Genomic DNA, 27,082 nt, shown 5'->3' with positions numbered 1-27,082 from the left:
GGAGGGAGAGGAGGGGAGGGGGGAGGGGGGGAGGGGAGGGAGGGAGAGTCAGGGAGGGAGGGAGAGGATAAGGGAAAGGGAAAGGGAGAGGGGGAGGGAGAGAGAGGGAGGGGAGAGGGAGGGAGAGGATGATGGAAAGGGAGAGGGGGAGGGAGGGAAAGAGGGAGAGTGGGGGAGAGTAAGGGAGGGAGGGAGAGAGATGCTTTTGGTGGAAATCCAGTCCAAAATGTTTAGAGGTAATGCCGTAGGAACGTGGAAACTACTTGCTACCTTCATGAAATGTAAGTTTGCACCTGGTTCAACGTGCATCTCCCACCTGTCGTTTATGCAGGTTCCTTGTCTCAGTCCGAATGCAGCAGTCCCAGCTTGGTAACTCCTCCCCAGTCACCCCTTAACTTGGAGACCTCCTCTTTTGCCAGTAGCCAATCGCAAAATTCTCTTTCCACCTTGCCCAGGATTTCAGTGAGTCCGGTCTCGATGGGGCAGTGTCGAAAAGACAAGTAAGTCACAGTCGAGTTTAAGCCAATGCTTCATCTCAACGAGGGAAAGAACCTCACCTTGGTTGAGCTCCGTTCGTGGTGGCCTCAAATCCATGCAGTTTTCTTGACAACCGTGTGGAAATGCTCTTCCATTGCCTTCTTTGGGGATGTTTATTTCAGCTTCCCAGTCTTGTCTTATGTTGTCCACCCTCCCACCAGTGGTGGGATTCAAAAATTTTTTTACTACCAGTTCTGTGGGCGTGGCAGGGGAAGGATACTGCAAAATACCCATTCCCTCCACACCCCACTAACCTGCTTTTCAGCTCCATTCTCCTGTGCAGGGCAACCAAAGAAGACCCAGCCGATCAGCTGGGACTCAATGGGAGGCAGAGAATAGATGGGGGTGGGGCCAGTCAGAGGTGGTGTTTGCCGGTTCTCCGAACTACTCAAAATTTCCGCTACTGGTTCTCCAGAACTGGTCAGAACCTCTGGTTTTCTCCCATCCATTCCCAGGTGGCATCTCATACAACCAATACTAACCGATTACCAATCTGGTTTAACTTTAGAACCCAGCAGGTTCAGCTATCTCTAACCACCTTCGCATATCTTGTAGTGTATGTGTGTATTTGTGTGTGTGGTTTTCTTTTTACGATCCTTGTAATCCCTTTTGTCAGGGTGGAATCAGGGCGATTGAATGGAGCTGAGCATTTACTGGCCGGATGCCCTTCCTGACACCTGGGTGGAGTTTACGGCAGATATTTTCTTTTTGCGTCCTGATAGGGAAACCTCTGCCTAGGATCAAACTCTCAAATCAAACTCGAGCCAGCAGATTTTCCCAGCCTCACTCCCCTAATTGGCAAAAGGGCTTAATTTAATTATGCACCTTTAGAGACAAAGAAAATCCAAACAGAAGTGATTAAGCAACTTAATCTGCAGGAATTGTATGGAACACTGTGTATTTATCATTTCTCAGTTTTGCATCCTAAATAAAGCCAGAATTTGGGCAGAATATAACACTAATATAGAATATCCCCCCCACATCCCAAATAGTTTATCAACTAACAAGTTCACCATTCTTAGAAACACCGATATTGCTCCCCAAATGTGTTCGTGTAATCACATTTCTCAATTAAAATCAAATTAAAATTAAAAATTAAATTAAAACTATATTAATTTTTTTTTAAAAAAAAAACACTAAAGGCAAGCTGTGCTTTTCGGCCAAACTGCTACTTTGCCTTGAGACCATTCCTAGGACAAGAATCGGCACCAGAAGGCAGGACACGAAACAGTGAATGGAAACTAATCAAGGAGAAAAGCAATGTAGAAGTAAGGAGAAGCCTCTTAACAGAACCATTAATCAGTGGAACAACTTGCCACCAGAAGTTGTGGGTGCTCCATCACTGATGGTTTTTAAAAACAGATAGGACAGCTGTTTGTCTTCTAGTCCAGGGTCTCCAACCTTGGGAACTTGAAGACATGTGGACTTCAGCTTTGCTGGGTGAGGAACTCTGGGAGTTGAAGTCCACACGTCTTCAAGTTCCCAAGGTTGGAGACCCCTCTTCTAGTCCAACCCTTGGGACTAGAAGACCTCCAAGGTCCCTTAGCTCTATTCTCATTGATTGATTGAATCCTTTATGATTACCTGGGGAATCCAAAGGTTCGTGATCTCTTCCTTCACCAAGAGCTTTTCCGGAAGCCTTCCTTTCCAAATCTGAACAAGAGAATCCATACTTCGGTGTGGGACCCATTTTATTTAAGTACAGTGGAACCTCGGGTCGCGAATGCTCCTGTTCACGATCAAATCGTTCAACGAACAAAAAACCCATCCGATTTTTGAAATCGGGTCATGATTCAAAAATCAGGGGGCAAACAAAATCAGTGTGGAAAAATTCCCTTTCTGTGCCGATTTCTTCTTAGGCACCAATTTTTTTTTGACTGCGCGCTTGCGCAGCCGATCGTGTTTCCAGACATGACCAAATAGGGTTGCAACTGCAGTCTGGGAGCAGATTACGGCTGCGATCCGAGGCTCCACTGTATTTTTTGGCAGAATCTTACCGTTTGATCTCACATGATCTTTCGTCCAACTTCACGGAGGTGAAGGTGGGGATTGAGTGGGTAAGATAAGGTGGGTGGGAAGATGGGAAGTCCTGAAGCTTTCTCCCCACTTCCGAAGCACATTAAAAATAAATACCTTCCAGATTTAATACAGGTAATCCTCGACTTACAGCAGTTCATTTAGTGACTGTTCAAAGTCACGGGGCCACTGCAAAAAAGGGACTCCACATGACCATTTGTCACACATATGAACTTTGCAAGCGATTGTGTGATCAAAATTCAGACATTTGGCAACCTGGTTCATACTTACAATCGTAGATCCCCTTTGGCGACTTTTTGACAATGGGGAAGCCAGAATCACTTAACAACCGGGTGACTGACTTATCAACCGCAAGTGTCTCGCTTAACAGCTGTGGCAAGAATGGTCGTAACATGGGGGGAAACTCACGTAACACATGTCTCACTTGGCAACACAAATTTGGGGCTCAGTTGCATTCATAAGTCAAGGACTACCTGTAACCTGCTAGTTCAGAAGGCTGTGATTTGCGGTGTGCCCACCCAACAGGAAAATCCACCAGATTGGAAAATTCCTGCAACTCCAAGAGTGGGATACAAAATAAACACAGTCACAAAAAATAGGTGAAGCCCCTTTTATTCCTTCACTTTGCTTCCAAGCTCCAAATATCCTTGACTGGAGACAAAAAACTCCCCCACAAGCAGTTGCAAGAAGGAGGAAATGCAGTTTAAATTATAAAGAGTAAAAAACAACACAAACCAGGCAAGATAAGGGCTTGAAGACGTCCACAGATATCAGAACACCCATTGGGAAGGATGCCAAACTCAGGGAGGAACAATAAACTAGAGATATTTCCACGCTTTGCTTCCAGCACTCACCCGTACTCATGTCTGTCCTGTTGTCACAGCTGCAGCCCATGAAGAGGATCAAGGCCCTCTCCTCCCCAGTAGACCACATCTCTCCCTTATCCTTTTCTCCCTGCATGCCCTAGGATGGAGAGGAGATGGGCTTGGGTCCTCTGACTGCCCAGCCAGCCTCTGCCCTTTCCCAGCCTTCTCCACAACCTTTGGAGGCCACACTTCCACTCCCTGTCGGCTGTTCCTCGTCTCCCTCAGAGTCAGTCTCCACTGGGGGCATGACATCTCTCGTGATTCTGGAAGCTACCCCATGGCCCCAAACATGCTCCCTGTGAGACCAGGGGATAGTAACCCTACAGTACTGGGTTTACTCTCGACTCTAGCTGTCCAATCTGTTGGTTGTGTCTTCCTTCTACTTCATGCCATTCCCATAGTTGCTTTATTTTATCAGTGTCATGTGATCCCCTGTGCCTTAACCAACCCTGGTTTATCAGCAGAAGTAAAGCTATCGTGGTTAGCATCGTGGTTTCATGGCTTTTATTGCAATTTGGCCAGAAAACCAAACAAGGAATGAGTAGATGATTGTGAATTTGGCATCTTCCGTTTTAGCAATGTATTGTTAAGGAGAGCACAGAGACCTATTGCGTGTTACTTAGCAAGAAAGGTTCTTATAAATAGCAGAGCACTATGATAAGGGATGCAGTGGCCCAGTGGCTAAGACGCTGAGCTTGTCGATCAGAAACATTGACAATTTGGCGGTTTGAAACACCAGTGCTGCGTAATGGAGTGAGCTCCTGTTACTTGTCCCAGCTTCTGCCAACCTAGCAGTTCAAAAGCATGTAAAAAAAAATGCAAGTAGAAAAATAGGGACCCCTTTGGTGGGAAGGTCACAGCATTCCGTGTGCCTTCGGCGTTTAGTCATGCTGGCCACATGACCATGGAGACATCTTTGGAGAGCGCTGGCTCTTCAGCTTTGTAACGGAGAGGAGCACCATCACCTAGAGCTGGAAACGACTAGCACATATGTGCGAGGAGAACCTTTACCTTTACTTATGCTAAGGTAGGCTGTGGCCTACTACCCAGTTTGAACTGGGCTGCGCATGTAGCTCAACATGCATGTAGCTCAACTTGCATGAGCAGTGGGCCAGGCTTCCCTCTCACACCCCTGCCAGGCTACCAAGCCATAAAGGCTGGGGACCGCTGAACTAAAGGATGCTTGGCATGGAAGGCATGGAAGGTGGTAGCTCTGTCCAAAATTTTCCATGCTTACTTAAAGAGTCTACATCACACTATACCAATAGAAGAGAAGATTTGTAGCTGAGGGTGCAGCTGTGAGGTCTCTGAGCTTGGCTGTGTCCTTGCAAACATGTCATGACCCAACTAGGTAACATCATGAGTCCCTAGAAGGGAGTGGGGTTTGCTCTGAGTTTACATACAAATGGCTCTCCCTGTCAGTTTTGGTGGGGAGTGTTCCTGGTGATTGCTGGATTAAGAGAGTAATCAGTACAATTAGCATAATCAATCATGCCCAACAACTAGCATGGATCAGTCATGCCTAATTAACATGGTCTGTTAGGATAGTGATTTAAGAGCTGACCAGCTGATGCAATGACGTAATGATGGGAATGAGTCAGCAAGGGTTTTGGGCTGTTATCCCTTTAAGAGCCTGTATAATAAGGGGACGCGGTGGCTCAGTGGCTAAGACACTGAGCTTGTTGATCAGAAAGGTCGGCAGTTCGGCCGTTCAAATCCCTAGCGCCGCGTAACGGAGCGACTCCCGTTCCTTCTCCCAGCTTCTGCCAACCTAGTAGTTTGAAAGCACGTAAAAAAAATGCAACTAGAAAAATAGGGACCCCTTTGGTGGGAAGGGAACAGCGTTCAGTGTGCCTTTGGCATTTAGTTGTTATGGCCACAGGACCACGGAGACGTCTTTGGACAGCGGTGGCTCTTCTTTGTCTTTGTAACGGAGATGAGCACCGCCCCCTAGAGCTGGAAACAACTAGCACGTATGTGTGAGGGGAAACTTTACCTATAATAATAAGAGGTCCTGTTAAAGCATCTCTCTCGCGTGCACTGTATGTTCTTCCCTGCTATAATTGCTGCTTGCTTGGCCTCTGCCTATAGTACGTGTATGTATAGTATATATTCTTTTGTAGGTAAAACCACTGTTTATTACAAACCTCTGTTTGCTGTTATTGCTCCTGGGTTATCTCACATATTAAAGCTGTGCACACTCTGACATGATCAGTCTAGTCAACAGCCTAATTAAGGAGCCACCAAGAATGCTCCCACCAGCACTGACAGTACAAACCATATGGAGAGAGCAAACCCCTCTCCCTTCGAGCACTGATGATGTTACCGAGCTGGGTCATGAAATGTCAGCAAGAAACAACCCAGCTCAGAGAGCACCACGGACCCCACAGTGCTCTGTACCCAAGGTGACTAAGGCCTGTGTTTGACATGTTTTACAATACAGGTAGTCCTCAACTTACAACAGTTCATTTAGTGGCCGCTGAATGTTACAATGGCATTGGGAAACTTAAGTGTGACTTATGACCATTTTTCACGCTTACGGCCTTTGTAGCGTCCCTGTGATCACATGATCACAATTCAGATGACTTGTATTTATGACGGTTGCTGTGTCCCAAGGTCACGCAATCTCCTTTTGCGACCTTCCAGCGAGTAAAGCCATCAGGGAAGCCAGATTCACTTAACAACCATGTTACCAACTTAACAACTGTGGCGATTCAATTAATGTGTCAACTAACAAGATACTCCTTTGGTCTTTTTAGCTGCCAGCAGAAAGGGAGTGGGGGAAAGCAGTGCATTCCTTAAGTGCCTAGATAATCACCCTGGCAGCCCAAAGTTGTCAGAGTGCAAGAAAATTACTGGAAAGCATGATTGATGACTCTTGGCTACGGATGTGTCCCATTGGAGAATATACATCCAGGGGGTGGGAGGAAGACCAGGGTCAAGGGGGAAATGAATGATGTGTCTCAGTGTTGGCTGCACCCAGCAAACACCAACATGGCCACTCCTAATAAATCATTTTTTTTTTATTCTGAGAGATGCAGCTAGAGATGTATGATTTGAATGGGGGTGAATTTGTTGGAGCCCTGGCATAACGACCGTGGCAAGCAAGGTTGTAAAATGGGGCAAAACAGGGCAAAGCTCTCACTTAAGAACAGACATTTTGGGGCTCAATTGTTGCTGTAAGCCGAGTTGTTAAAATAAATCAGTAAACAGCCTCTAGTGGATGTAGACTGACACCAAGGACCTATTTCCACACGTCAATGTCTAGCATGGCTCTGGCTACTACCTCTTCCTCTAAGGCATTTTTTCTTTCTTTCTTTCTTCTTTCCTTCCTTCCTTCCTTCCTTCCTTCCTTCCTTCCTTTCTTCATCCCTCTTCACCTTTCAGATATTTGTTCCATAATAGGTCTTTTCTGAGAATTCCTGTGGCTCCTACGCCAAGGTTCTGTTCCCTCAGGAGTTTGAGGTTGGCTTGACATACAGGTTGTCGTTGAGAAGTTTATTCGTGTGCTATTTAAATGTTTGGATTCCTTTCCCCCTCCCCCACCACCCCACCCAAAAAGGGGGGAAAAAAACCCTGCATGGTAATTGCATCGCTACCATGCAAGGCGCCATCATGAATTAACGACTTGAGTTTTGCTTTTGGAGCTGCTTAATTTCCATCGACTAACCCTGCATTTGGCTCGTGTGGAAATAGAAACGATTCGGCATCGCGTTTTCCCTTCCTCGTCTTGTGATTCACCCTCCCGTCCCCATGAACTATAACGATATTTCTATATTGCTATAGAAATAACACTCTAAAGCAGGGGTCCCCAACTCCTGGGCCACAGCCCAATACGAGGCCGTGGCTGATTCGGAACTGAGCCGTGTGAGAGGAGAGACGATGCACAGCTCAACTCGTACAAGCGCTGGGCCGGTGTATGCGCGCGCGTCTCATCTTTCAGCTGAGCAGTGTGTCTGCAAACACATGCGTGCCAGCTCACCCCTTTCATGGCCCAGTGGGTCTTTGACAATTCACCACAGCCAGCTCGCCACGACCAACCCGCCACGGTCAACTCACTGCAGGACATCTTGCCACAGGACAAGTGGCTACGAGACAAGAGTTACACAACTATCAAAGATATGTGGTGGAATAGAATCTTTAAAGAAAGGATGCAAAAGGAAGGGACAAAATAAAACGCCAATGGCCAACATTAACATCATTTTTATTTATTTTAAGCAATTAAATAGAATTGTTAAATTGTCCTGCAGTGAATTGTCTTGCGGTAAGCTGGCCAGGACAAATTCTCCAGCTACAATTTGGCTGTGGTGAGTTGTCCCATTCCCGGGCCCAGTTCCCCTCTGTCCCGCCCCTCACCCAGCCGGGCCGCCAAGCCGTCAAGTTTGGGGACCACTGCTCTAAAGGGTCCAAAAATGTCAATACATTAATGTCAGCCTTTTTTCTCCCACCCACCTTAGAATGCATTCCAAAATGGAATATTATATATGCTTATTGACCCATATATAATATGGGCCAGGATATGTTTTCTTTCCGGCAATTTCCACCGTAATTCCATTTATAATTTTAGTTTGCCATTCCACGCCCTTCGTGTCAGATAGCAACCGCATTGATGCTATTCCGTCGTCGAAGATGGTCTGATCCAGCTCCCGTCCCTTTGCATGTGAAAGGAATGCCGCCATTTTAAGTCCACATTTTAAAGGGGTCCCTGTTCCACTTCCAGAGGGGACGGCGGGCATGGGTGCATGCCCTCCGTGTTTGATATTTTGTTTCTCTCTCCCCCTCCCCCATCTTCCGGTGCTCAAGAGGTGTCCCTGTACTCTTTTTCTCCCAAAGACCCTACATGGAAGAGCCGCGCCAGGTCAAAGTGCAGAAGGGGGCCGAACCCCTAGGGATCTCCATTGTGTGCGGAGAAAATGGCGGCATATTCGTCTCGAAAGTCACCGGTGGCAGCATTGCCCATCAGGCCGGCCTTGAATATGGTGATCAGTTGTTAGAGGTAAAGCTTTGAGTCCATCCTGAGGATGCTGTTTTCCAGTCGGCTGTGCGGTACGGGGGGTGGTGGTGGTTCTCAACTTACAACAATCTGTTTAGTGACCCTTCCAAGTGACATCACTGAAAAATATGACCGAGGACTGGTTTTCCCCCCCAAACTTATAACCTTTGTAGCCTCCCCATGATCACATGATTGAAATTCAGATGCTTGGCCTACCGGTTCATATTTATGTCCAACACAACCTTCTGACAAGCAAAGTCAGTGGGGAAGCTGGATTCGCTTAACAACCAAGTTGCTAACTTACCAGCCTCAGTGGCCAGAAAGGTTGTAAAATATGGGGGGAAATGCAATAAACACCTCAGTTAACAACAGAAATTCTGGGCTCGATGCAGTCATAATTCAAGGCCTACCTGCATTGGTGTGGCCCCACTAATATTGGGACAGCTTTTGTTAAAAATATGGCTCCCTCTGGAGTTGTTAAAATATGTTGTTCCCAAATGTTGTTTTCAGAAAGAAAGGGGGAAAAAAAAAATCAAACAGGCTCCATTGTTGTAAGTCGAGGACTACCTGTAGATAAAGCTAACACCTTCAAATATCCAGATTTATTGGCATTTTAACTAGTTTTCATTGACGCTATTTCTACTGCTTACCCTTGTCTCTAAGGATGGGTTGTTTAACATGCTGTTGGTAGACATAGATGGGTCCAAACACATGTCCTTTGTCCTGTATGTGTGTCTTACCTGCACAAGTTTTTGCAGAGTGTCACCTTCCTATATTTTTCCCAAGAAAAAATACCACACGCCAGGATTCTTTTTATTTCCAAGAATGCTTTGACATCCCCCACCCCACCCAGCAAGCATTTGTAGAGAATAAAAATGGCAAAAAGCTACATTCCAGGGCTTTGTTTGGAAATTTGCCTATCGTCCAAATGTACTGAACAGAAAATTGAGGGATCTCATAACAGAGAAGTTGTGGCGCTGGCCATTTTTACCAATGTCCCTTCAGGAGTTTTGTTTCCCCACCTGGTTTAATGCCTTCATCTGTTCTGATCCAGGTTTCCCAAGATCATGAAGCAGACTCCTTGTTCTGATAAAACCCCTTTTATTTAGGTTAAGGAGAATTCCTCTCCAGAAAAGTCCCGGCAAACAGTCTTTCAAGAGATTGCACATCTACAGACCTTGATCAGGCTTGAAGAGTTGCCAGGGTGATAGCTTCCAAACGCCACGCTGGAGCAGCAATTACTTGGCAAGGAGTCAGGAACAGATCTTCATGCTAATGAATTGAACTAATTGTCTCCTGCAAACCCCACTCCCCTTTCGCTCCTCTTTATTCCCTGTGGGAGGGGCCATTCACTGTCCACCTGTGCCCTTACTCCTGAATCGACCCTTGTTCCTTAACATTGGCAGCTCTTTGCATGTGCACACTGGGAACAGGCTCCAGCTGTTCTTCTGCCTCACTGATCTCCTACTCTGAAGGCAGCTGATAATTGTCAGGTGGCCCTGGCCCCATCTCTGCCTCCAACGCAGAGCCCTCATCAGAGCCTTCCTCAGACACCAGGACTGGCCCATGATCTCCCCAACCTCCTCACTGTCTGAGTCTGCCACCAGCTCTGCTGACCACAACATCATCCTGACAACTATTACGTTGGCATAGGTAGTCCTGAAATTGCAACAGTTCATTTCGTGACTTTTTCGAAGTTACAACAACACTGAAAAAAATGACTTATGACTTTCACCTTTATAACCGTTGCACCATCTCCACGGTCACGTGGTCAAAATTCAGATGCTTGGCAACTGGCATGTATCTATGATGGTTTCACTGTCCCAGGATCATGTGGTCCCCTTTTTGTAACCTTCCCAGCTGGCTTCTGAGAGACAAGGTCCCCGGGGAAAGCCAGATTCACTTAAACAACCACGTGACTAACTTAAAAACTGCTACGATCCACTTCACAATTGTGGCAAGGAAGGGCATAAAATGGAGCAGAATCCCCCTTAACAGCGGTCTTGCTTAGCCACAGCAATTTTGGGCTTGGTTGTGGTTGTAAGTCGAGAACTACCTACATAGGCATGGCATTTTCCCCGAAACTCAAAAAGCATTTTTTCTCCCAAAGGGGTAATTAAGTACTACAAAACTTGCATGAATGCACACACACACACACACACACACACACTCATGTCTTAATGCAAGAGAAGCAATCGGTTGGAAAAATCAGTGCAACATATTCGATCAGCTGGGGAAATCCAATTTCAGTAAGCAAGATTAGCAACATTAAACACAGAATTCTGTCTGAATGAATCCTCGCCTGGTTCTCTTATCTTCTCCCAGTTTAATGGCATCAACTTGCGGAATGCTACGGAACAACAAGCTCGGCTGATCATTGGGCAGCAGTGCGACACCATAACTATTCTGGCACAGTACAACCCCCACATGTTCCAGCTGGGCAATCATTCACGATCAAGGTAAGCTTTTTTAGACCTTCTCCGTGACAATCTGTATCATGTGAAGATCTTCTTACTGGAGGTAGGTTTGAAGCAGAGACCAAGACACTCTTACCATGAAGCACCAGTTGGTTTATTGACAGATTATAGCAAGTGTTGTGTCCTGTTGGCCGCTGGTCTCTCCAACAGCCGAATTAGAGGAGGAAGAGTAGGAGGAGGGCAGGCATGGGAGTCAGGGTCAGCATCAAGGCAATCTGAGAGCTCTGAAGGGGAAGAGCGAATGGAGCTGGCAGAGAGAGAGAGAGAGAGAGAGAGAGAGAGAGAGAGAGAGAGCCTGGGCCATCCATCAGCCCTCAGATGGACAGTAAACAGCCCCCAGGTCTAGTGGTGGCTGATGAGGAAGAGGAGGAACAGCTGGGTCCAGTGCCTAACACACAGATGCACAGAAGGCAGAGGAGAGGAGAGCAGTGGAAATCTGTGGGCCAGTCCTTGGGATGGAAGAGCCACCGCTGCTAGCAAGGCCCCACCCTTTTATCTGGGGATAAAAGGCAGGGGGCAGAGATGAATAGATGTGGCAGACCACTATTCATCTCCCTGCCAGACAGTCTTGTTAGCCTGCGAGATAAACTTTTTGCTGGGGCTGCCGGTGTTCCTAATAAAGGAATCTTTTGAGTTCACGCCAGAGGGTTTGTTGTGTTTGGGGAGCTGGGTGAGAACAGCAGGGCTCCCCAACCTTTCTGGCTTTATGGCCCAGCTGGGGGTGTGTGTGTGGCTGTGGTTTCGCGTGAGTGGCAGGCAAGTCTACGCATGCACGCAGCTCCATTTGCGCGAGTGGCGGGCACACACACACACCGCTCTCGCAAAAGAGGTACTGGTGTTCGCCCGCTGCTCGCACAAATGGCAATGCATATGTGCTTGCCTGCCACTTCCACAGCCCCTAGGGGTTGAGGACCCCTTGATTATAGTAACAGAGGCAGGATGAGAAAGCCTGAAAGAGAAATGGAGTCACGAGCCCTCTTGATAGATCTCTGTGAAAGGTCCTTTTGGTTTTTATTGGCTCACAAAATAGATAGCAGAGAGCCAAAGAAATACAGTCTTCCATGTGACAGATTAAATGAACCTTACTGATTGGATTCATTGACATACATTTTGAATGGGTGTTCTGACCCAGGCCCTTTTCCGACAAATCAAATACAACTCAAAAAGAACAGTAACCTTGTAATGCTTTTACAAAATAATTAGCTGTGATAAGCACAAGCCTTGCCAAACTGTGCGAGACTTGCCAAAAGATAACAGACAAGAAATAATCTGCAATACAAGAATCTTCTAATACAAACTCAGGATACTGGAATGTCCACAAGGCTGGCATTTCAAAACGTCTTTGCCTTCTGCAAAGAAGGTTAGTTTCACAGCCGGATTTTATCTTCTTGAAGGAGAGGGGCCATTACCTTGCAGCCTTACCCCCAAGTCGCCCGTGCTATTGTAGCTGCTCTTTCCTCCGAGCAATGCTGCACGCACGCGCACTTGGCACAGGCTCCTCAGGAACCTCCTCATCGCTGCTGCCAACCCCCACAATCTCTGAAATCAGCAGTCCACTCCCTGATGGTCCTGGCCCCTCATCTGAGTCCTCGCTCTATTCAGCCATCCACACCTGCTGCCGGCTAACCACAACAATGGGTAATGTCAAGCCCGAAAGATCAGATCCACACAGGAGGGACAAATTAAACTGATTTATTGCTAAAAGGCCTAGGCACCAGAATCTTTTCAGCTAAGGGTTAGCACTGCTTGGAGTGATAACGAGGGAATTCAAGGGGGTTTGGACTTAGACTGTTTGTGACTATGTAGGGATTCTAGGCTGATCCCTCTTTAATTCCGCCCACAGCTTCTGCCATGTCTTCTCCTTACCAGTTATAATGGGTGGAGAGGATGAGGTGCATTAAATTTATTTCTGCTGATCAGTTGCAGCTGTAGGGAGCCAGAGGCAGAGTTAAAAGTGTGCAAAAGTGTGCTTAATTCTCACCTTGTGAGTGAGGTTTGTTTTTTTCTTCGAAGAAGTCTGGCTTGAAGTGGAAAGAATTTAGCTTCCTTAGTCTACTTGCAAGGAACCCGTGCTGGACTAAACTACAGGTTCAAGTAAAATTCAAAGGCAACCAATCAGTCAAACAGAATAGGAGCTGGAAGGGGCCTTGGAGGTCTTCTAGTCCAGCCCACTGCTAAAGCAGGAGACCCTATATCATTTCAGACAAATGGTTGTCCAGTCTCTTCTTAAGAACCCCCAGTGATGGAGCACCCACAACTTCTGAAGGCAACTTCTGTTCCACTGGTTGATTGTCCTCACTGTTAGGAAGTTTCTCCTTAATTCCAGGTTGCTTCTCTCCTTGGTTAGTTTTCATCCATTGCTTCTTCTACCTTCTGGCGCTGAGGTCTTGAGGATCATTCTAGACCCCAGAAGTTCTTGAAAGTTATCACATTTTAATCGCCTTTCAATTCACGTCTTTTATGGCTCCCTTCTTTCCTTTAAGCTCCCGCCTGGAACCAGTGAGTAGTCATTCCACTCCACAAAGCAGTGGAGCTCCAACTCCTGACAGCCATTCCATAATTGACACTGTGAGCGAACAGGATGAAGGGACCATGACTCCTCCGTCCAAGGAGACCACGCCAACCACCAGTCCCCGCAATTCAGTTAGGTAAGCTACTTTCATTACCTAAACTAGGTACCATCATCAAGCTTTCAAGAAGAGTTGGACTGCCATCGGTCAGAAATGGTGTAAGAGTGCTTGGGCAAGGGGTTGCACTAGATCAGGGGTTGCCAACCTTTTGGACCTCAGGGACCACCAAACGCATAATTTTAAATCCCGGGGACTACTAATATGAATTTTGACTGACGGTGGTTTGCTGACGTTGGTGGGAAAGTTGGTCCCATATTCCAGAGCCTGATCTCTCCCTCCCTCCCTCCATCCCCCCGTCATATCTATGGTGTTTGTCTGTCTCTATCTATCTATCTATCTATCTATCTATCTATCTATCTATCTATCTATCTATCTATCTATCTATCTATCTATCTATCTATCTATCTATCTATCTATCTATCTATCTATCTATCTATCTATCTATCTATCTATCTATGGTATCTATCTCTCTTCTCTGTCTCTGTCACTCTTTCTCTGTCCCTTCCTCCCCCACTTTGTTTCATATCTGCAGTGTCTGTCTGTCTGTCTGTCTGTCTGTCTGTCTGTCTATCTCTCTCTCTCTCTCTCTCTCCTCTCTGTCACTGTCTCTCTCTCTTTCTCTCTTTCTCTCTCTTTTAAAGGATGATGTGATAGAAATAGGTGTTGAATTTTTTTTAAATAAAAACAACACATTCTTATAAATACTCTGCGCAAGGAACAAGAGCACGAAAATGAGTTGAGTTTTCACATGGATACAAATTTGTTGTGTGTCCAATCACACTTGGCCAATAAAGAATTCTGTTCTGTTCTCTTCAATTCCATTCCATTCCATGTTCTATTCTATTCTATTCTATTCTATTCTATTCTATTCTATTCTATTCTATTCTATTCTATTCTATTCTGACATCCAAATGTTGAGTGGAGAACAGTTCATTGCTGTCCTGAGACTCTCAAACCCAACCACCTGCTGGAACATCCTTTTATCTTTATCCTTCTCCCCGTCCCCCCCAGAAGGATTAAGGGGAGCCATGGAGGATTAGTTTGACTGATGGTCTTCTCTCTTCTTTGTCCTTGTTCATAGGAGTTCTGTTGACACGATTAAGAGGACACCTGAACCTAGAACGGTTAACATCAGGAAATTTCAAGCGGAGCTCGGAATCCAAATTGGTGGTGGGAACATGCATGGAATATTTGTCTCTGACCTAGAAGAGGAGAGCCCAGCCAAAGGATCTGAAGGTCTAATGCCAGGAGATCTAATACTGGAGGTAATGCTGTTGATAAGTAAAAGAAAGAAGGAACCAAGAGAGACAAAAGAGTTCTAGATGCCAGAAAAGGAGAGTGATGGTGTGACATAAAACAGTCACATAAAACAAATTTTGGGGCTGTTGTGTTTTTAACCAGAGCTTTGGACATTTTCTGGGGTATTTTAAAAGGTGAAATCGTGGCAGCTGGACCAAAGTTTATTAAAACTGAGGCGTTTTGTTACTCATCCAGGTAACTTCTTCAGTCTGAATGAAATTTTGGGTAGGCAGAGAGTCAATGTTGGCTCAGTTGCCATTTCACCTTTTGAGATATTTTTTGCCTGGGTGATTGAATTTGAATTCTTTATTGTCATTGTACATATATACACAGTATACATACAACAAAACTCACATAACACCCAGAGACCAGACCCAACACACACATACACATGACAATCCTCAAACACACCCCAGCCACCAAAATTCCCCACCCTCTAAGCATCCACACAACAGACCAAGTAATACTGTCCAACAGCTCACAGAAGAACGTGTGGTCCGAGTTTTAATTGTTCTCTATCTTCTGCCAGAAGGCAACAGTTCATAAAGATTGTAAGCAGGATGGGAAGTGTTAAGTTTGAGGCATGGGTTTAATGAATGGAGACCAGACTGTAAACCGTGAACTTCAGCTCTTTATTCAACAAGCAGAACAGAGACAAAAAAGCCCGGCTAGCAGTCACTCTTTTATGCTATCCGGATAACCAATGGATAGTGTTATAGCGTTTGAATCTTGGCACGGCCCGCCAACAGCCAATCAGATTGCTCGGAATGAACCAATCATAACTTGCCACTATATGGGCCAATAGGAAGTGCAGGATTACGATCCTGCTATGCAAATGAATCTTTATTAATTACATTTCTTTAGTTCACAACAGGAAGAGTCTTGTTGTGCAACTTTCTCAAACAGCGAAATGCGAAGAAGTCATTCAGGGCTGGTAGCTGGAGCCCGATGATATTCTGGGCAGTTTTAATGATTCTCTGTAGAGCTTTTTTGTCTGCTACAGAGCTGCTCCCATACCGTGCAAGGATTCCGTATGTCAGGACACTCTCAATGGTGCTGCATTAGTAGGACAGACGTAGATGCTGAGATAGATTTATCCTCTTCTGTGCCTTCTTCACAGAATTGAATCTCCATTTACTGTTTCTGAGCTTGTTTTCTGGGTTTTGAAGGATTTGAGGGACTACTTTAGAGCACAAGTGATGATGTCCTATCTCAGAAGCCACAAGGTGTCATCCCGCAGATAACCCCAAATTGCCTATCTTCCCTCAGTCCTGACAGAACTGTTGCCTGATGACATTACCACTTGTGCAATATCACTCGTAGCCCGTCATCTCCATACAGCCCGTACTCTGATATGAAATAAAATAAAAGAATAGGTCATTTTTAGACCATTGCAAAATCCATGATGGTGGGTCTCATTATCTGTGTGGAAATGTACACTTCTATCTGGGATTTCATACAAGTTTCGAGCCATTTGCTTATTTCATCCTACGGTGAGGAAGATTAATTTCAGGTTGTATGGTGTTGGATTACACAGCTTGAGCTAACCCAGGGGTGTCAAACACAAGGCCCGCAGGGCGCATCAGGTCCACAATGTGCTTGAATCCAGCCCATGGGGCCATCCTGGAAAATGTAAGGGGCCGGCCAGCATGGCTTCAGCCCGCTCTACCCAGTGGGAAGAGGAAACATGCCAGCAGTCAACTCATAAAGCATTCCGGGCCTACTCTCGAGTTGCCATAGGCAGGAGGAGGAGAACAGATGGAGCAGCTCAGTTACTATGACCAGAAGCACATTCCATGCATACCTTTCTCCAGATTGTACCAGCCAGTGAAAGTGCTCATTGGGAAATGTGATTTATGACACACCCTGGGAGGAGGGGGGAAACGAGTTGTTTTGGGACTGCTCCCAAGGCGCCTATTACTATTGGTACTACCCTTGCTTGCCTTTGCCATAGTCATTCTATTTCTATTTGTAGGTCTTTGTATTTTGTTGCTGTTATTGTTGTTGTTATTATTATTATTATTATTATTATTATTATTGTAATTGTTGTTGTTATTATTATTGTTATTGTTATTATTATTATTTACAGTATGGGTCTGTTGACATGCGAAATAAAACAGCGGAGGAAGCTTACCTTGAAATGCTCAAACCAGGTGACACGATTAGAATAAAAGCTCAGTACAGATTCGAAGAATTCAACAGGATCAAAGATTTACCTGGAGATGGTTTCTATGTCAGGTACTTAAAAAAAAAAATCTCAACCCTTTTTTTCATCAACTGTCATGGGCTGCTTATGGACACAAACTTTTCTTCCTGGTTTAGTGCAGAAAACTTAGCCAAATTGCTACAACTTCATTGGAATATTTGCATATGTAAAGAACTTGGTGCTAGAATAGGGAGGTGATGCCACTTAAACCACAGCTCAATGACCAACTTAAATAATATTAAATATTTGAGATGATTAAATCAAACTGCACTTTCATATTTCATTGTCCATTCTTATGTCTGTTTTCTGAGTTACTTGCAAAGTGCAGAACCTAGGAATAAAGATTTTTTGAAATGGGTATTTTTTTACAATGTCCTTAGGAATCCCAGCCTTCTAGAATTTTTTCAAGATTTTGTTTCGCTTCCTTTTTCAAGTTCTCCCTTCTTTTTTTCTTCCAGCAGTTCTGAGTCATTGTTTAGTCTCCCACTTATTTCAGAGGGGGGGGAATGCCCCCGCCAGCCTGGAATTGAAAAGATTAAGGGATCCAGAGTTTCCGGTTTGTCGGCCGCGGCGGTAGGGATTCGCGGCTGCGCGATCCTGCCGCGCTAGCCGTTTGGGAGCTCCGACCCGGACGGGTGCGGAGCAAGGCTGCCCTGCAGGGGTAGCTGAAGGTAAGGGGATCCGGAGGAAGGGTCTGGGGTGTTGCAGACCCCTCCCTGGCCGGCAGAACCCCCTTTTACCAGGAGCGGTGCAGCGGCGGTCCGCAATGGCCGCCACAAAGAAGTCGACAGCCGGGCAAGTATGCGCAGGAGGAAGAAGAGAAAGTTATTGAAAGTGAAAGTTCTTCTTGGTCGACCCAGGGCTTTGAGATTTATCTAATTTAATTCCTGGAAAAGATGTTTTTTTGATGATTTTTTCCACAAGAGAAAAAAAGCGGCTATTTTGAGGTGCTGAAAGGAAAGTTTACTCTCCCTCCCGACGGAATTAAGCCGGAAGGGAGAAGATAAAGAAAATATATAAACTTGGATTTTGTTGGAGGAGATGCCTTGAAGATTTGAGGACAGAAATATAATTTTAATAAGGCTTTAAAATATAGATTTGGACTTTTTTTTTTATTTGTTTGATACCACCCCTGGAAGAGGAAGGGGGAATTTTGGCTTGCTTGGATTTATTGAGGATTGTGGATTTTGGGATTGTCTTGCCTTTCTCTCGGAATATTTGGTTGGTGTAAGAAGAAAGAGGAATAAAGAAAGAAAAGATTTATTTATAATGGCTTTCCTTTTTGAAGACCTGAGGATGAATATGAGCAAATAAAAGCAGCCTGCAAAGATGGCATGGAAAAAGCTTTTCTATTTCTAGAAATGGCGCTGGTCAATTACCAACAGACAATGGAACAGATGGAAACGGAAGAAGAACAACAAGGAAGAGACGAAGACGCCATCTTCATTGAATCCCAAAACTTATCTAAGGAAGAAGGAAGGAAGAGAGCAAGGAAAATGAAGGACTTAAGATCAAAAAAAACATTTGAGAAAGAGAAAAATATGATGCAAAGCAAATATAATGATAGCAAACAAGAGAAAAAGGGAACACAACAGAGAAGGGATCCCAGCAAGGCAGAGGTTAGAAGAAGAAGGGGTAGGAAGATTTGGTGGGGAAGAAAGAAAGGGGAAAGGCGGAGAAAAGCCTCAAAGCTTTAAAATTGGATGGGAGAAGAGGGATTTTTAGAGACAAAGGATGAAATATAAATTTTTGTAAGAAAGATTCTGCTAAGGTACAGAAGATGGTATTGTAACATTTATATTTGAAATAGTAAATTAGAATGGTTTAAGATTTAATAAGAAATTAAAATGTTGAAGTTTTTAATAATGATTGATTTTTAAAATGTAATAAAATATCGAAGGAAAGGAGGATACAATGTATTTAAATATTTTGGTGGATAGAATGTACCAAGCAGAACCAAATTGGGTATTTGTTATGTTGAATGTTAATTTTACTAACTTAGGGGAGGATAGAAAGGCATCATACTCTGATTAGTGATTTCAGGAGAAATTCTTTTTACTATAAGAAGAGATAGAGGGATAATGAATGGGCAAAAGATACAAATTTAATGATTTATTAAGATGGATTAAATAAGATAGAATTGTGAAGAGTGATATGCGCTATTATTTTAGCCCATGCAAAGAGAGGTAACTGGGGCCAAGGTACTTTACTAAAAGATTTTTTATGTTTGTTTGTCTTTGTTTGTGTTTTATGAGAATATTGGGGAAATTATTGTAGAAAGACAGGGAAAGATTTAATATGTAATGATTTGTTTGTTGTTGAAACTTTTAATAAAACTTGTTTTAAAAAAAAAAAAGAAAAGATTAAGGGATCCAGTCCCCAAAAACTGATGGGGAAGAGAGTGGGATCCAAAATTTTGCTTAAAACAGGAGCTTGGAAATCCCAAGGGTGCTTTTGTTTTAAAGACAGCTGGACTTTCTGATTTTTCTTCCTTTGTTTCACATCCAGAAAGCTTCTTCGGTAGCATCTTGGATGAGAAGCAAAAAGAAAAATCAGAAAGTCCGGTTGCCTCTTGAAAAAAAATAACAATAAAAGCACCTTTGGGATAACCTGTATGATTAAGAACCTCCCTAGAAAGGAGCTTGGGAACTTTTCAAGACACAGAAACTGCCAGTTTTTTTTTTTTAAAAAAAAACACAATCTGGCTGAGTGTGCAACCAACCACAATAACAATAATATTCAGCTCACACAAGTAGAGATGACACAAATGGATTAAAAGCAACATCATAGTGGTCACCAAAATGATTCACTGGACCATATGTGGAACAACTTGCCTCCAGAAGTTGTGAATGCTCCCAGCACTGGAAGTTTTTAAGAAGAGATTGGACAACCGTTTGTCTGAAATGGTAGAGGGTTTCCTGGACTAGAAGACCACCGAAGTCCTTTCTAACTACTCTACTCTACTCTACTCTACTCTACTCTACTCTACTCTACTCTACTCTACTCTACTCTACCCTACCCTACCCTACCCCACTCCACTCCACTTCTATATTCTATTCTATTCTACTCTACTCTGCTCTGTTCTATTCTTCATTCCAATATCTATTCTATTCTATTCTATTCTATTCTATTCTATTCTATTCTATTCTATTCTATTCTATTCTACTCTACTCTACTCTACTCTACTCTATGCTATTCTTCATTCCAATATCTATTCTATTCTATTCTATTCTATTCTATTCTATTCTATTCTATTCTATTCTATTCTATTCTATTCTATTCTATTCTATTCTATTCTATTCTATTCTATTCTATTCTACTCTTATTCCATTCCATTCCCTATTCTATTATTATTCCATATTCTATTATTATTCCATATTCTGTTTTGTTCTGTTCTACTCTATCCTACCCTACCATACTCTAGTCTATTCTTATTCCATGTTCTGTTCTGTTCTATTCTACTCTACCCTACCCTACTCAAATTCTATTCCATCTGTAAACATTATTATGTGCCAGTTATGAAACATTGGTAGAAATACTGAATTGAAAAAGTAATTGAAAATGGGCAGGTTAAAATATTGTAGGATTTACAAATACAAATCAATAAAGTCTTGTGTCATAACATACCAAATTTAACTATGATACTTCCTCACCTTACCCCTCAAGTGGCCCAAAGTAAATCTTTGTCTAAATCACGCATTTTTGTATGTCGAAGGTCACTTTTTTTTCTCCATGTTGGTAGTGATGGCTGTTGGGATATCTGCAGTACAGGAGGTCCTTAGTTTTTGTCCTGTAACATCTGGAACAGTCTGAAAATGATAGATAGTCATCTGTCTCTCTCTCTCTCTTTCTCCTTGCAGGGCACTCTATGACCGGCTAGCAGAAGTCGAGCAGGACTTGAGTTTTAAAAAAGATGATATTTTGTATGTCGATGACACTCTGCCCCAGGGGAACTTTGGCTGTTGGATGGCCTGGCAGCTGGATGAGAACGCTCAGAAGCTGGAAAGAGGACAGATCCCCAGCAAATACATGTAATTCCACCCTAGAGATTTCAATGGGATTTGGGGAATTTCTCGAATAAAGCTACTTGAAAGAAGTAAACATAAATGCAAGCCTTCTACCCTTCATGACTGGGTTGGAAGAAGCCAACTCTAGAGAAAGAGGTGAAAACGAAAGAGGCAAGGAAAGTGCTAAAATGGGACAAAATTCACTTAACAGCTGTCTCACTTGGGAAAATAAAATGTTGGGCTCAATTGTGCTCATTCGTCAAGGGCGACCCGTATTCAGAAGGATGTCTCTTACAAATTCTGTGGAGATTCTCACTCATCCAGGTCATGGTTGTCCCAAAGGTGCTTGTTTTTTCATGAGGCAACTGGACTTTCTTGGATTTTTCTTTGAAGACATTTCACTTTTCATCCAAGAAACTTCTTCAGCTCTGACTGGATGATGGGGAATGGAAGGGTTTCTCTTCCCTGCAGACAGCTGGTCATTTGCATCCTTTTAGAGGGTCATTGAGGCCTCTTGGAGGTTTGTCTGTCTCCCCAGGGTCACCTGAGTAGTTGCTCCTGGTTCTTATCATCTGCAAGGAGGAAATCCATTTCTACTACCACACCATTCGAAGGGTGTTCATCCCAAAGTGCATGGCTAAAAGTCTACGACCCTAAAGACACAAATAAATGTCCAAGTGCTTTCAATGGCCCTTTAAAAGGATGCAAATGACCAGCTGTCTGCAAGGAGTATAAATCTTTCCATTCCCCACCAACCTGTCAGAGCTGAGGAAGCTTTTTGGATGAGAAGCTAAACGTCTTCAAAGAAAAACCAGAAAATTCAGTTGCCTCTTGAAAAAAAACACCTTTGGGACATGCCTCTTACAACTGGCTCTGTTGTTTTTTTTCTAGGATTTTTTTTTCTGTCCCAATCCTTTCACCTCTTCCTGCCTGACTCTCCCAACCTTTCCTTTCTAGAATGGAGCAGGAATTCTACAGGAGACACAGCATGTCCGAAGCCAAAGATGAGAACAGCTCCTCGAAGGCAACCTCGGCTGCGGCCCGCCGATCCTTCTTCCGAAGGAAACACAAACACAAGCGAAGCGGGTCCAAAGATGGGAAAGATTTGCTGGCCCTGGACACCATTAGCACGGACTCCATTCCTTTCTTGGACGGCAAGTGCCGATCGCATTCTCTTAACAACCGGGCAGAACCAACTGGGGGAATTTTCCTCCGCAAGCTTTGTGCATTGCAAATGCAGGAGGAGGCTGCGGAATGGATAAGGCAGAGCTACAGTTCTGGGGGGATATGTGTGTTTGTGGGGTGTGTGTGTGTGTCTTTTTAACATGTTGTCAGGGTTCCAGCTAATAGATCCATTGCAAGCAAGAACTCTGAGGCAGGTGAATTCCTCAAAGAATCGCTTTATTGGGAACATCATATTGGCACAGATCTGGTGAAAACCGACACTGAAGAGCCCCTCAGTTTTCACCTAATTAAAAGTTTTTCCCCTCAATCCCAAACAATCAGCCACATGGCCCAATCAAGGTAGCGTCTGCTGGTCTGGTGACATCACTCCTCTTGTTCTGATCTAGGCTTCCCAAAATCACGAGGCAGACTCCTCATCTTGACAAAACCCCTTTTTATTAGTCTAATGTGATTTCCTCTCATTCACATCCGTCAAACAGTCTTTCAAGGGTGAATTGCAACCACAGACCTTATCAAGCTTGGAGAGCTGCCAGGCCGATAGCTTCCAAGTGCAATGCTGGAGCAGAGGAGTCAGAAACAAATCTTCAAGGAGTCAGAAACAAATCTTCACCCTAATTAAATCTTACCTTTGGACAGTTGTAGCCAGGCCTGGCACATCCTGACACTTGCCTTGCCAGCCCATTTCTTCTTCAGCCAACAAGGCTGGCAAGGCTTTCCTGAAGGCCTCTGGAGCTGATAACAGCTCTGGATCGATCCAGAGCTCTGTTATTGGCTGCAGAGGCTTTCAGAAAGCCTTGCTGGCTGCAGAAGAAGAAGTTCCCGAAGGCCCTGACAGCGAAAAGGAGGCCAGGGGCAACATGCCCAAGTGAGGCGAGTCAGTGGATGACATCCCCTGAAAATAAGACCTGGTGCCTTTTTGGTGGCAATAAAATAAAATAAGAACAGGGTCTTATTTTCAGGAAACACGGTAGTAAAAGCTGCAAGAAGTTAATGCAGGGGTCCCCAAACTTGGGAACTTTAAGACTTGTGAACTTCAACTCCCAGAATTCTCCAGAGAGCTATGTTGTTAAGTTTGGAGACCTCTGAGTTAATGGCTTGATGACGGACGCCGGCCTTCCTTTCGTCAGCTTTTAAATAAGAGATTTGTGTTGGCCATAAGCCCTTTATTCTAGCGACTTTCCGACAAGCAATCTTTCTTTTCGCAGCTGGCCCTTTCATAACCCTTCAGTTCCTTCTATATGCCCTGGTCTCTAAGAAACAGGTTCAATTTGCCTTACCAAATTTGGTGTCTTAGAAATAACAGGATTCGTTTCACTTCCCCCAAAGCATTTGGCCTTTGCCTGATGGGTTGCTTTGAATCCCTGGCACTTGCAAAGGCCGAAAGAGACATTTCTTGCTCAAATTCTGTGTGGAGATAGTCCTCGACTTACAACGGTTCACTTAATGACCGTTTGAAGTTACAGCGGCACTAAAAAAAAGGGACTGATGACCATTTTCACATTTTACGACCATCGTAGCATCCCCATGGTCATGTGATTTAAATTCGGATGCTTGACAACCGACTCACATTTATGATGGTTTGCAGCATCCCCGAGTCACACGATCCCCTTCTGCAACATTCTGACAAGCCAAGTCAGTGGGGGAGATCAGATTCACTTAACAACTGCAGTGATTCACTTAACAACAGTGGCAAAAAAGCTTGCAAAATGGGGCCAAACCACAGGGCCAAACCCACTTAGCCAATGTCTTGCTTAGCCACAAATATCTTGGGCTCAATTGTGACCATACGTTGAGGACTACCTGGTATGGCATAGGCAGAAGGAGAATGGAGAGGGGAAATCAGAGGAAGTCAGGCGATACGGCTGCTTTGTTTTGTACTGAGGCTGCACGAAACTGGTGAAATGGTTTGAAAGGGATGCTTTGCTCTCCTTCCCAACCAAGTAGAGCTGTAGTAGAAAGATGACACCAAGCGCTTGTTGTTGATTCAAAATAGGGCAATAGCTTGAGTCTCCATGCCGGTCTTAAATCTTCTTAATGTTTTGCAACCAAGTGATTGATGTTCGGACTTTCTAATCCCTGTATTTATAGCAATGCTGCCAGTAAGACGAATGTTAAGTCTTCACTCTTGGTGGTTCCAAAATGTTCTTCAGATCAGTAAACACATAAAAACACAACCTCTGGTCTGCTTCCCTTGTGCACCTGGCATATCAGAAGGGTGTAAAGCACATACTTCAAGAGAGAAGATCCTTCTTCCCACCCTGTTTTGGTAATGGCAACGATATTATAATTGCCTTCATGTACTACCCTGTTTCCCCAAAAATATGACCTACCCTGAAAGTAAATCCTACCTTGATTTTTACACGTGAGCCCAATATAAGTCCTACCCCCCAAAATAAGCCCTAATTAAGATTCCCACCCACTCCAGAGTGCAAGGTGGGGATGTGGGGGTGGAGCTGCCCTACTACTTACCTTTGGACAGTTGTAGCCAGGCCTCGCACACCCCAACACCTGCCTTGCCGGTCCATTTCTTCTGCAGCCAGCAAGGCTGGCAAGGCTTTCTTGAAGGCCTCTGGAGCTGAGAACGAAGCTCCAGATCGATCCAGAACTCTGTTATCGGCTGCAGAAGCCCTCAGGAAAGCCTTGCCAACCACAGAAGTTCCTGAAGGCCTCTGAGAGCAAAAAGGAGGCCAGGGGGGACGCGCGCAAGTGAGGTTAGTCAGTGGATGACATCCCCTGAAAATAAGACCTGGTGCACTTCAAGTTTGTTTTCACGCTTCCTATTTGGGGGGGTTTCAGTTCAGCTATTGAGTTTGGGTGGAGGTGGGGCAGCTCCTATTGATTGATTTTGGGTTGTTATGGAAATGTAGCTTGGCACTTTTCCCATCAGGCCAGGTTTTCAACCGTACTTTCTAGTAAGCGCAGTTGAGTGCAACACGAGCAGGAGGAACATAGGGCAGAATGCAATCTGTGTCTTCTTTCATTGCAGATGCAGTAAGCCTGGCATATCAACGAGTCCAAAAGGTAGATTGCACATCTCCTAGACCAGTGCTTATCCTTGGACCGTTACCGGATGCAGTGAAAGATATGTTGGTCAAAGAATCACCAGGGAAATTTTGCAGGTGTCCTCTTGGTAAGTCCATTGTATGGAAGGGTTTCCTAAGAAAGACAATGTAGGAGAAGAGCAGGCAGAAACGTGTCATTAGCTTAGAATCCTTACATTGCCACAAACAATTCAAATTCAGCTCCTATTGAATTCCATTGACCCTTATCTGGTGGCAATTTAATGCTGCACTTTTAGTTGATTGGATTCTTGTGCATAGGCTTGAATAGATAGATAGATAGATAGATAGATAGATAGATAGATAGATAGATAGATAGATAGATAGACAGACAGACAGACAGACAGACAGACAGACAGACAGACAGACAGACAGACAGACAGACAGGCATTATAGAGCACCATGACCAGAACAACTAAACACAAGGACAGTTTTCCCCCGAATGCCATCACTCTGCTAAACAAATAATTCCCTCAACACTGTCGAACTATTTACTAAGTCTGCATTACCATTATTATTAATCCTCCCATCATCCGTTTCACCCATCTCCTCCCACTTATGACTGTAACTTGTATCCTAACGATGTTTATTGACTGTTTCCTAGTATGATTTGATTGCTTATTGTACCTTATGACTATTATTAAGTGTTGTACCTGATGATTCTTGACTCTCAATGAATATATCTTTTCTTTTATGTACACTGACAGCATATGCACCGAAACAAATTCCTTGTGTGTCCAATCACACTTGGCCAATTCTTTGTTCTTTCTTTGTTTCTTTCTTTGTTTCTTTCTTTGTTTCTTTCTTTGTGTGTGTCTCTCTCTCTTCTGTAACGTAACATATGATCCAGGTTTCCTTTTTACCTACACATAACATCTGTTTATAGAAGGAGCTTCCTGAAAATATTCGAAAAGTATTTTCGTTAATGCAATTAATGTCTATTTATGTGACTTGGATGCCAGCTGCTTTTTATTTATGGTGTGTTGGACATCCCATTCTCTGAACCTTCAGACTAGGAAGTAAAAAACGAGTAGACAAACCATCTTACCAAGTAGTCCTTCTTCAAAGGTTGACTTGATCATCCAAGAGACTTCTTGGATTATTATTTTTTTAAAAAAAGATTCTTCAGCATGAAATGTTTTCTCCATTCACTTTTTCATTGTGCCTTTTGTTGCCTTAGGCAACTCTTAAATTTTTATCCATCTGAAGTTGTTGACTTCATCTATCAAAATAGTTACCAATTTGGACAGGGCACAAAGGAAACTAGGTGAGAATCCAGCCTCCTCCTGTATTCAGGTATTGGAAACTTAGTCTGTCCATACAGCAAGAGCCTATTCTTAATTTATATTTGCAGAGACTTATAGCAATAGTACTTAGATTTATATACTGCTTTACAGTGCTTTATAGCCCTCTCTAAGCAGTTTACAGAGTCAGCACATTGCCCCCAACAATCTGGGTCCTTATTTTACCCACCTCGGAAGGATGGAAGGCTGAGTCAACCTTGAGCCTGGTGAGATTTGACATGCCAAATTGCAGGCAGCCGGCAGTTCATCATGGTTAGAGAATATTTTAAAAGGGGGACTCTTCCCACCTTCATGACTCAGTGACCTGCCACCATATTCATGGTGGGACAAAGAGAGAGAGAGAGAGAGGAGAGAGACAGTTTGGCCTAGTGGTTAAGGCACCAGACTAGGAACTAGATGATTGTGAGTTCTAGTCCAGCCTTCGCTATGAAAGCCAGCTGGGTGACTTTAGGCCATTGACTCTCTCCCTCTCAACCCAACTC

At 44.1% G+C, this 27,082-nt stretch overlaps 1 protein-coding gene across 4 annotated transcripts in view; it reads left to right on the top strand.

Annotated features, from left to right (window-relative positions):
• Positions 1–27,082, top strand: part of DLG5 (discs large MAGUK scaffold protein 5) — a 120,578-nt gene that overhangs the window by 81,509 nt on the left and 11,987 nt on the right. For 2 of the 4 annotated variants that reach the window (XM_087963906.1, XM_087963905.1), the window contains exons 21-29: positions 332–500; positions 8,274–8,436; positions 10,759–10,892; positions 13,394–13,558; positions 14,622–14,805; positions 16,929–17,077; positions 20,906–21,076; positions 22,010–22,206; positions 25,224–25,367. In XM_087963906.1, coding sequence (XP_087820032.1) covers positions 332–500; positions 8,274–8,436; positions 10,759–10,892; positions 13,394–13,558; positions 14,622–14,805; positions 16,929–17,077; positions 20,906–21,076; positions 22,010–22,206; positions 25,224–25,367 — 1,476 coding nt within the window. Of the gene's footprint in view, positions 1–331; positions 501–6,827; positions 6,906–8,243; positions 8,437–10,758; positions 10,893–13,393; positions 13,559–14,621; positions 14,806–16,928; positions 17,078–20,905; positions 21,077–22,009; positions 22,207–25,223; positions 25,368–27,082 lie in introns of all 4 variants that reach the window. The other 2 variants (XM_087963903.1, XM_087963904.1) reach the window with 2 other exon arrangements.

The sequence above is a fragment of the Notechis scutatus genome, chromosome 4 (assembly GCF_049901735.1).
Source record: "Notechis scutatus isolate UNSWTSFEM ecotype Mainland chromosome 4, rNotScu1.2, whole genome shotgun sequence".
Lineage (NCBI taxonomy): Eukaryota > Metazoa > Chordata > Lepidosauria > Squamata > Elapidae > Notechis > Notechis scutatus.
This window is presented reverse-complemented; position numbering and strand designations above follow the sequence as displayed.